The following is a 12,098-nucleotide window of genomic DNA, read 5'->3' on the forward strand; positions in this document are numbered from 1 at the left end:
CATTAATTGCACCACTAGCTTCTGGTCCATTTTCTAATTGCTAACATTCTATTGCAAAGCTTTGCAGACATACTTGACAAGAAACCATAATTCAATCTTAGACTCCAGACAAGCAGAACAACACTACAATGGAGACATGTGCTTGAGTATGCTGTTGCAATGATACACGTATTAGCAAAATGTGGTCTGCCTTTGAGGAAAGATAATGAAACTTTTGGACACAAAATAATTGTAGCTATCTGGGTCTGTTAGAATTCCTTGCTAAGTCTGATCGGTTTTCATTCTAACTACATAAAGCATATGCAAGTAGAGGAGCTGGGTTGTCATATTTGTCTAACTCAATACGTAAAGAAGTTATTCAGCTTATAGGTAATAGAATCAATTTTGTATAGTTTTAAAAAAGCAAGCTAATTCAGCATGTCTGTTGACTCAACTTTAGATCTTTCCCACATGGATCAATTAACTGTTATAGTAACTATGCTATGTATAATTCTTATATTAGACATTAACTAAATCATGTGGACTGTGCTGCAGAAAATTGGTGTTTAGAGGCAGTAAACTTCTTTTACTGTTGTCAAGAAAGTAACACTTCCTTTTCATTTTCTAAAAGGTGTGTCCATGTTTTTATCATTCTTGAATTGAAGACTCCAGAGAACCAAAGTATCAGTGTGAAACTAAGAGAGAAGTAAAAGCCAAAACTGTGTCCAGTAGTGTAACCAGGGGATTTAATGCCCAAGAGCGAAGATAATTTTAGTGACCCATCTTAATTAACAAGTGTGATGAGAGGAAATTTTGCATTCCTTCACACCTGTGCCTAGGGGCAACTGCTCTCTTTTTTCCTCTTTGCTACACATTTGGCTGTGTCTGTCTGCCATAAATAGGAACTCTAGGTCAACTATAGATGCTGTCATTTTCATTCTAACAAGAATAAAAAAGTGACAGAATACAAGTTAGTACTCTTCAGAGAAAAATGGAGGAACTGGAGGTTGTTTTATGCTACAATTATGGATTTATTTGCTGGAGGAGCTACTTAAAAACTAGAAAGGCTCTTCATGATTCATAGATTGCACCTACGACAGGTATGTATCTGTACTCATCCCTTGTCCATTTTATAAAATGTTTTCAAGAAAACTCTGGTGATATTGGAAAAGAAGTTAAATTCAAACTTCATAATGTTCATTTTCAGTTGATTTAAATACTTCAGATGTGCAACTATGTGGAGCAATAGAAACTTTTATAAAAGAACATCCAAAATGATGTTGATATTAACCATGTAGGTGAACTGACACACTTCCATTCTTACACCAAGTAGAACTATTAAGGAAAAGAACATATTACTACAAAGATCTGCATCAAACCATTTTGTAAGATGATATTCATTTAGTTTTCCTTAAATGGAGACAATACAATGACTCTTCTTATGTAAACCTACACAGAGGACATACAAACACAGAAAACTTGCTAATTTCTCCATAGATTGAAAACATGATGAACCACCTTAATTGATTTTTGACCATACTGATGGAGCAAGAAATTGTTCAGGAGAAAGATTATTTTTGCAGCTAAAGAGAATTCAACACAAACAGAAATCAACAGAATATTAAGAATGACTGTCTGCATTATGTACATAGAAAGCAATAAGCTGCCATTAAATTTACTTTTTATTTATTCCTTGAGGTGTCAAAATTTTCATCACACCATGCAACTGGGTCACCAATACAATGTGTTTTTAGATAACTAACAGCTGAAAGAACAAAATTTCAAGAATCTCAGTGATCTTTGGTAATTGAAGTGTCTTAGCTAAGGAAGAACTCATACTGTTGCAGATCAAGTCATTTACCAGACAAGTACAATTCCAAAAAATTAATTTAATTACCTTGCTTTTCAGAAACCAAGAAAGAAAATATCTAAAATTATTTAAGCTTTAATGTGCTATTAAATAATTAAAAAGCATACATGTTGGCAATTTTTGTGAGACCTAGAGTAATTTTTTAACGAGAAACCTCCAAGCTTTTTACAGCTTAGATTCTTACTGAATCTAAATCCAGCACTGATAATATATCTAGAGCTACATTATTCAATATCTTTTACATTTTCTTGATGGTGATAGAGTATGAGTTGATAAAGATTTTGGTTATATTTTCAGTCAGCAAGTAGTCCCATAAAGATTCAAACATCAGAGTGGTTTTGACTGTGATGGCTTTTACCATTGTTGTTGTTGTTGGCACTCCGTCGCTTATGACGTCGAGGGTTCCAGCTGATCCGATCAACAGAACAGCCTGCTCGTGAAATTAACGTGCAAGTGGCTGAGCACTCCACAGGCATGTGTACCCTTAACGTAGTTCTCGGGGATATTCAGCGTGACACAGTGTGACAAGGCTGACCCTTTGAATTACAGGCACAACAGAAACAGGAAGTAAGAGTGAGAGAAAGTTGTGGTGAAAGAGTACAGCAGGGTTCACCACCATCCCCTGCCGGAGCCTCACAGAGCTTTAGGTGTTTTCGCACAATAAACACTCACAACGCCTGGTCAGGGAATCGAAACTGCGATCCTATGACCGCGAGTTCGCTGCCCTAACCACTGGGCCATTGCGCCTCCACTGGCTTTTACCATAGATATGCTCAATAAGGACTGACCTGGAGCTAAAGAGCAACAGCATCAAACTTGACATCCTAGCAATAGAATATAAGAGAGTCAATATGAATTGTTAGAAATAGTACTCCAATGTCCCTCAAAGTTACACCCTATAATCTTAGAAAAGAAAGATACATTGGAATGTGTTATTATTTACTGGATTATTTGTGTCTAAAAAAGATAGGATGGCTACTGCTGGAATTCCTTTGATCACAGGTCTATTCAGTGAGGGCTGACCTGGGAGACAACAACGTCTGCATACCTGCTTCTTAAAGACTTCATAAATATATCTTCTCCAAAATACAAAATGAGTTTGATACAAAAAAAAAAAATCGCTTTATCTATACTATATATAAAACAGAGGTGTGTGTGTAATCGCTTTTCACGTGAAAACGGCTTCACTATTTACTTCCATACTTGTGATACATAAATAATTTGACCTCGGATAAATCTTAGGCTCTATCCCGGAAGTTGACATTGAGGAACCTTTTTAAAGAAGTGAATCTTAAATATAAAGCAATATTATTTATTTTTAATTAAAAAAATCAAATGAAGAGCCTAACATTTATTCGAGGTCAAATTATTCACGCATCACAAGTATGGAAGCATTTGGTGAAGTCGATTACACACACATCTCTGTTTTATATATAGTATAGATTTACTCTCTCTCTCTCTCTCTCATACACACGCACACACACACACACACACACAAAATGTATGCATATTTATGCATGTACATATACATGACAACAAACCTCTCTCTCTCTCTGTCACACACACACACTTCCATTTCATCTGATGTGTGATACTCTGTGTGTGTGCGTGCGTGTGTGAGGGGTTCCACAATCGCAATTTATTTCAATTACTCTTGTGAGGATATTCACGTAAATCATTTTTTTCATTTAATCCACATTTTAATTTTCATAAAAGTTTCCAAGTACCAATGAGGCTTTTTGGCGCATCTTCAATTTTCCAATTCATGAAGCAACAATTTCATTCCATTGCTCTGCTAGTGTGTTATAAATTACAGTTTGAAAAAAATATAAAAGAGGATATACTACTAAAAATCAAAACAAAAAATACTAAGTAACCTGAATGTTATGATAAGTTGTAAAACCTGACAAAGACACATTGTTCTCCAAAAGCAGAATTATGTTGCTATCATTAAATCTAAATAGCATGATCTATAGTCGCCTTAGTAGATAAATAAATGAGATGAAAATATTGTTGGGTTTGGGAAGATTAAGTGGAGCCATAGTACAATTTATATCTATTTATTCTCCTGAGATATACTTTTCCTTGTAGTGTTAATAACCTTTTATTTTATTTATTTATTTATTTATTTATTCATTTATTCACTTATTTACTATATGAATACTAGTGCATGATCAGTTGTTTTATGTCTGGAATAAGAAATATTTTGCTTAATTGAAATTATATGAAAGAAAGAACAAAAGGTAAAACGATATTGAAATAAAGAAACATTTACCAGATCAAAATACATATAAATAAATTTTTAACACCATCTACCTTCATATAGACAGACAGACAGACAAACAGGTAGGTAGGTAGGTAGGTAGGTAGGTAGGTAGGTAGGTAGGTAGGTAGGTAGGTAGGTAGGTAGGTAGGTAGCTAGCTAGCTAGGTAGACAGACAGACAGACAAAGTAGGCAGATATAGAGATAGGCAGACAGCTAGATGGATAGATAGATAAATAGATAGATAGATATACAGGTAGGTAGATAGACGGACAGACAGATAGATAGATAGATAGATAGATATACAGGTAGACAGACAGGCACTATCTTGAAAATTTTTAGTCAAATAAATTGACACAAGTACTTATTTTTTGTTTTTTTTAAGCCTGGCACTTATTCTATCGGTCACTTTTGTCAAACTGCCAAGTTATGGGAACAAACACAAACACACACACACACACACACATATACATACCACAGGCTTCTTTCAGTTTCACCACTACAAGCTCATAAAGTTTAAGTTGAAAACTGAACCCGTAATGCTATGTTTTCATCATTGATTGTGTGAATTCTTAGAAAAAATACTTAGTGCTGCAGGAGCATCATTTTTGATCACTGTCAAGTCCAGGCATGGTCAGATTACATGCATTCTATTTTTTACTGACAAAGTGGACTGTTTTTACAATAACAATAAAAGAGAGGGTCAAGATCATTAGGTATGTAGTAGTAGTAGTAGTAGTAGTAGTAGTAGTAGTAGTAGTAGTTGCAGCAGTGATGGTGGCAGCAGCAACAGTAGTAGCGGTGGTGCAAATAGTTTGATTCTTGAAACATCATTGCTAAACACTGTCAAATCCAAATTTGATAGAGCAAAAATGAATTCTTGCTTTTTCTTCTCTTCCTGATCAATCAATAACTGAGTTTTGGGATTTGCTTGTATTACACTGCTCTAAAGGGTAAAGACCCCCTTCAGTCATGAATGACCATGGGATCGCTCGTAGAAAGTTCCCCTCTAAGGCACAAGTCTGGGCAAGGTTGTTTATGGAAGACCAGCAGTCATTCATGTATACCAGCCTCCCCTCTCCATGCCACCGTTGTTATTCAAGGGAAAGGCAAAGGTCAATACAGCTTGGTACCAGTGACATCGCAACTCATTTCTACAGCTGAGTGAACTGAAGTAACATGAAATAAAGTGTCTTGTTTGAGAACAACACACAGCCCAGTCCGGGAATCAAACTCACTACCTCATGATTGTGAGCCCAATACTCTAACCATTGAGCTATGCACCTTCACACTGCTTTAACCCTTTAGTGTTCAGATTAATCTGTTAAATGTAATACTTTTTTCACTCAAATTGTTTTGAATTAATCATACATTATCTTACAGCTTTGAAGTTTTGATGGTGAGATAGTTTATTCTTAGAATGTCAATGTAGGTTAGGTGTGAGAGGCTAGATATGGCCAGTTTGAATGTAAATCATGTAGGATATTTGGGCCGGATATGGCTGGCTTAAACACCAAAGGGTTAAATCCACTTGAACTTATGGAAACATGACATGTCCAGCTAAAAAAAAATGTAATTAAAATAAATAATAATAAAGGGCAAATTCACTGACATAACCAATTTCAGATCTGTTTACATTATAAAATACATTTTAGATATAATGAAAACAGTCATAATTCAATCTCCTTTATCACATTGGGTCTCTTGCTCCTTTTCAGTGACTATCAGTAAAGCTTCTGTAGAACCAGATCTACTGGATAACTACTTTCTTACACTATATACTTTAGCAAATACTATGTTGTTATCTTTTACATCAAAGTCTTTATCATCATCATCATTGTCATTTAACATTCACCTTCAATGTGGCATAAATTGGACAGTTTGGCAGGACTGGTAAGCCAGAGGATTGCACCAAGCTCTGTTGTCTGCTTTGGCATGGTTTCTAAGGCTGGATGCCCTTCCTAGTGCCAACCACTTTACAAATTGTGCTGGATGCTTTTTATGAGGCACCAGTAAGGTCACCACATAACTTATAAGACAAGAGCCCTCAACTGAGGCGGGAGTAATAATGAGGGAGGCGGTGGCTTTGTGCCTGGTGATGAGAGGTTAAAGTATGATAGAGGGATAGGAACAGGTGTCTCGCAGAGGGAGAAATGCATGGCTACCCTAGTTAGAAAAGGAGAGGAGAAGGAGAGAGAAAGGGGAGAGTGGAGAGGGAGAGAAAGAGGAGAGAGAGAAAGACAGACAGGCAGAGAAGGAAAGAGAAAGAAGGAGTGAAGATGGTGAAGATGTGTCAGGGTGTACTTTTAAGTTACATGGAGGGGTATTCAAGTGAGTGGTACAGAGGACTGGATAAGATGAGTTGGCAGTTAAGTTCATGAGAGCGCAAAAGGAGAGTGGAAGATGGTGGGGAAGGGAATACAGTGAGTGAAGGGAGGGGGAGTTAGAAAGAAGAGTTACAGAGAAAGGTGTTTCTCATTACACTATTTCCATCACATGTATTAATAGAGTCTTCTCCAACTCACTATTAACTTAGGTATGACTCATCATCATCATCATCATCATCATCGTTTAACGTCTGCTTTCCATGCTAGCATGGGTTGGACGATTTGACTGAGGACTGGTGAAACCGGATGGCAACACCAGGCTCCAGTCTGATTTGGCAGAGTTTCTACAGCTGGATGCCCTTCCTAACGCCAACCACTCAGAGAGTGTAGTGGGTGCTTTTACGTGTCACCCGCACGAAAACGGTCACGCTCGAAATGGTGTCTTTTATGTGCCACCCGCACAAGCCAGTCCAGGGGCACTGGCAACGATCTCGCTCGAAAATCCTACAGGAGCCAGTCAGGCGGTACTGGCAACGGCCACGCTCAAAATGGTGCATCTCATGTGCCACCCGCACAAGAACCAGTCCAGGGGCACTGGCAACGATCTTACTTGGCTTGCCGGGTCTTCTCACGCACAGCCCATTTCCAAAGGTCTCGGTCCGTAGTCATCGCCTCGGTGAGGCCCAATGTACGAAGGTCTTGCCTCACCACCTCAGCCCAGGTCTTCCTGGGCCTACCTCTTCCACGGGTTCCCTCAACTGTTAGGGTGTGGCACTTTTTCACGCAGCTATCCTCCTCCATTCTCACCACATGTCCATACCAGCGCAATCGTCTCTCTTGCACGCCACAACTGATGCTTCTAATGTTCAGCTTTTCTCTCAAGATACTTACACTCTGACGGGTATTCACATTGACATTACACATCCAACGGAGCATACTGGCTTCATTCCTTGCGAGCTTACGTATGTCCTCAGCAGTTACAGCCCATGTTTCACTGCCATGTAGCATGGTTGTTCGTACGCATGCGTCATACAGTCTGCCTTTTACTCTGAGTGAGAGTCCCTTTGTCGCCAGCAGGGGTAAGAGCTCTCTAAACTTTGCCCAGGCTATTCTTATTCTAGCAGCTACACTTTCAGCGCACCCACCCCCACTACTAACTTGGTCGCCCAGATAGCGGAAGCTATCGACTACCTCTAGTTTTTCACCCTGAAATTATATTCTCCATATTTCTCCTTTATAAAAACAGCTTACCTGCAAACACCTGTGCAAATGACACTATCCTTCACTATTTAATAGACATTCACATCCATGTAGACACATCACACCAAGTATGCTCTACTTCCATGAACAAAAACTTTGAAAACATTCTCAATGAAAACAACAATACAGACCCCTTCAAAAAGACCAAAAAACAGTCACTACATTTATCAGAGAAACATACATTACAAATAAAATGGTTACAAACTTACAGATGGGCTTCACAATCTTTGATGATCATTCATAGCAACTGTCAACATCATCCTCATCATTATTTTCATGTCCACTTTTCCATGCTTGCATGATTGGACGGAATTTGTCAAAGTAGATCTTCTACAACCTGATATCCTATCTGTTGCCTACCCTCACTCGTTTCTAAGGAAGCTAATATTTCCCCATAACCAGATATGTTTTTAAAGAATACTGGAAACAAAGGCCACTGCTTGCATTACTGGGACACTTGCTTACAACTATTACGCAACGTTAAGGCAAAGAAACAATAACACACACACACACACACACACACACACAAATATATATACAATGGGATTCTTTCAGTTTCTGGCTGTCTACTGCATCCACTAACAAGGCTTTGGTTGGACTGGGCTACAGTGGAAGACATTTGCCCAAGATACCATACAATGGTATTGAACCTGGAACCATGTGGATGGGAAGCAAACTTCTTACCACTTAGCCATGCCTGCAGATATATATCTATAATCTGAAACTTCATCTAAAAGGCAAGGCCTTCTTGTCAAGGTAATAAATAATTCCGACTGTGAACAACTACTGACTAGCATCAACTAATGGAAATTCATCAATTGCATGAACTCACTAATTTAGGAGGCCATGAAAATATTAAGGACTTGACCCTCCTACCTTTGAGTAAAATGAAAAAATATAAAGTAATCATAACATTCTTCAAGCATTCAATGTTTCATGTATATTTAAACATATGAAGAGAAATTTTCAATTTATAAATTGCTGTCTCTTGCTGCTGCTGCTTAAGGAGACCTTTGGTAAGGATATAGCAAACATTCAGAGTATGTATATATGGTATGTTGATTTAATCAGAGTAACGATAGTGAGCATTGTATCTGAAGATTTATATCTTGATGCACCTGGTTCTCTTTTTCAAAACTGGTAGATTTGACTGCCATACCAAGCAGACAAACTCCATAGAAGCTTTGTCACAAACTTGAAAGAACCATGTGTGTTTTTACTACACTGTTGCTTAGCCCCAGGTCAATCTTGATTCTTGAGAAGACCTGTGATGAAATGTATTTAAACCACGACCAATGTGTTCTTCCTTTTCTAAGCTGATGGTATGATTAGAAGGAGATTCTACAACAGATCAAGCAACCATATATAGACTCTCTCATTAGTTTGATGTTTTATTAAATAAAAATAGGATAGGGTGAATATCACAAAGAATATTGATATAAAGCAATCTTGATGCCAATTTCAAAACTCTGCAAGTGACAATAAAAGCAAAACTGGATAGAAAAGATAAAAGATAGTTTCTAGCTTTCGTTGACTTGAAATCAAATAGTCAACATGGGCACAAATGTGAAGAGAGAATTAACTAACTATTCAAATAAAACTTTTACAATGTAATAGAACTGAAAAAAAATAATACTGGCATTACACAGATAGTTTTGTTAAAAAACTGAAGTGAACTAATTCAATTTTATACCTGGATGATTTTTCCCCAGTATAAAATAAACTTTTGATCAGATCAGATAAAGATAATGTAAAAAAATCAACTAATTAATTATGGAATTCCATGACTTTATATCTTTCAAACCCATAACCTGTTTCAGTTTTAATTTGGCATTTAATTAGCACTCTATGACTTTATAGATAGTTGAAGCTGCAGAGATTTGTGCTGTTTTGGCACAAACAGAAATTTAGTATCAGATATTTGCATGTAGTTTCTCACAAATGTTTCCAAAAGCTGGATGCCCTTTCAACAACTCAACAATATTATGAATTCTAACTCGGAGCAGGAAGCAGTCTATTTTACTGGTACTTAATTTACTGACCACTGAAGGACAAAAGACAAGCATAACCTCAGTGAAATTTGAAATCAAAATGTAAAGGAACACATCTAAAATACCACAAAGTATTTTGTCCAGTTCTCTACTGATTCTGCCAATCTACCACACTCTGTTTAACCATAATATTATGGTTGAAGTTTGAAACTAAACAGAGATTTGCAGAGCTACCTGCATTCTCCAGGGGCACAATGCAATGGTTAGGTAAGGTTTGAACTTACAACCAATATTGTTAACAGTCTAGCTCCTTAGCCATTGTTGAAAATTTAAATCTGAGAGAGAGAGAAAAAATAAGGGGGTTGATAAAGAGAGAGAGAGAGAAAGAAACTAGAAAGGAAGATGATAGATAGATAGATAAATAGAGAGAGAGACAAAAAAATAAAGAATTGATAAAGTCAGAGAGAGAGAGAATTAAGCAATAATGAAAGTGAATGTTTAGAAAGTTTCATAGTAAAATATGACTCAGTCCACTAAGTTATTAGTATAACCAAACATCTGATAGCTGTTGATACACACACACACACTTTCAATTGTTGCTGTTGTTTAATTCAAGGTCAGTCTTGATTCAATATATATGATGAGAGACTCTCTAGTCAATATCATCTTAATTTTTTTTAAGATGGCAGGATGTCATTTGATAGAGATTTAGCCATTCCTAATAAGTCAAGCAGCCACATCAGATTTTCTATCTTCAATAATATATATGGATGGTAATAAGTGTGTATTATGCTTTAAAGATATATGAGACTTAACTTTATGAACAGTTATTATCAAAAACCCACACACCAAAACTGAATCATGACAGTGTTTACATTCTGCAAGACCCGGTTGCAGCTAAAAATAACTGTTCTTATCTGATTGCTGGAACCAAAACACAAGATAATATAGTATTTAAATGAAGGAGGGAGGTGGGTGCTATTCACAAAAATTCACCTGAATAAGACTCAGATATTACATTATGAAATATAAGCTTTATGACTCAGAAGAAACTACACTCTGGTCTGTATTAAAAGCTGTTTTATGAAAAAGTTATTTTAAAAGGATGATGTGCAGGTGTGACCATAGGGTAAGAAGTTTGCTTCCCAACCATATGGTTCTGGATTAAGTTCCATTGTATGGCACCTTGGGCATACTATAGCCCTGGGTTGACCAAAGCCTTGTAAGTGGATCTGGTACATGGAAACTGAAAGAAGCCTATTGTGTACGCATGTATGTGTATGTATGAGTGTGTTCATGTTTGTGTCTCCTTGTTTTAACATTGAATGATAGTTGTAAATGGTTGTCACTGCCATACAAGCAGTGTTCATTCATTAACAACATTCGGAAAAAAATATTTTCTGATCTTGGAAAAATATTACCTTACTTGGAAATAGGTGAGGGTTGGTGAGAGGAAAGGCATCCAGCAATAGAAAATCTGTTTCAATAAACACCATTCATTCCATGCAAACATGGAAAAACTGATAACAATGATGATAATGATCTCAAATGGAACCTGATTGAAAAATTTCCCTCTTTCAGCTCTTTATGTCTTGAGTTCAAATTCAGTCAAGGTTAACTTTGCCTTTCATTCTTTTGGAGTTGATAAAATAAGTACCAATTAAACATTGGGGTTGATGTAATCAGCTTGGCAGCGAGCTGGCAGAATCGTTAGCACGCTGGACGAAATGCTTAGTGGTATTTCGCCTGTCACTACATTCTGAGTTCAACTTTGCCTTTTATCCTTTTGGGGCCGATAAATTAAGTACCAGTAAAACACTGGGATCGATGTAATCAACTAGTCCTCTCCTACCAAATTTGAGGCCTTGTGCCGCCAGTAGAAAGAATTATTATTATTATTATTTAGGCAGCAAGCTGTCAGAATCATTAGCATGCTGGGAGAAATGCTTAGCAGTATTTTGTCCATCTTTACTTTCTGAGTTCAAATAGCACAGAGGTCAACTTTCATCCTTTCAGGGTTGATAAAATAAATAAGTATCAGTTGGACACTGGGGTAGATGAAATCAGCTTAAACACTCCCTTGAAATTGCTGGCCTTGTGCCAAAATGTAAAATTATTATTATTATTATTAAGGTGGCGAGCTGGCAGAATCATTAGCATGCTGGATGAAATGCTTAGCAGTATTTCGTCCATTGCTATGTTCTAAGTTCAAATTCTGCTGAGGTCAACTTTGCCTTTCATCCTTTCAGGGTTGATAAATTAAGTACCAGTGAAACACTGGGTTTGATGTAATCGACTATTCACCTCCCCCAAAATTTTAGGCCTTGTACCTATAGTAGCAAGGATTATTATTATCATTATTAAGGTTGCGAAGGTGGCAGGCTGGCAGAATCATTAACAGGCAAGAT

General features: G+C 37.0%; 2 protein-coding genes across 6 annotated transcripts in view; one reads left to right on the top strand and one right to left on the bottom strand.

Annotated features, from left to right (window-relative positions):
* LOC106871829 (prominin-1-A) overlaps positions 1-12,098 on the bottom strand; it is a 173,933-nt gene that overhangs the window by 109,077 nt on the left and 52,758 nt on the right. The window lies entirely within an intron of this gene.
* Positions 5,533-12,098, top strand: part of LOC106880201 (glutamate--cysteine ligase catalytic subunit-like) — a 45,580-nt gene continuing 39,014 nt past the window's right edge. Inside the window, exons 1-3 of the mRNA XM_089350063.1 lie at positions 5,533-5,540; positions 7,686-7,767; positions 10,518-10,640. Of these exons, the coding sequence (XP_089206189.1) occupies positions 5,533-5,540; positions 7,686-7,767; positions 10,518-10,640 (213 nt within the window). The remainder of the gene's footprint in view (positions 5,541-7,685; positions 7,768-10,517; positions 10,641-12,098) is intronic.

The sequence above is a fragment of the Octopus bimaculoides genome, chromosome 4, assembly GCF_046866305.1.
Source record: "Octopus bimaculoides isolate indiv1 chromosome 4, ASM4686630v1, whole genome shotgun sequence".
NCBI classification, from domain to species: Eukaryota; Metazoa; Mollusca; class Cephalopoda; order Octopoda; family Octopodidae; genus Octopus; species Octopus bimaculoides.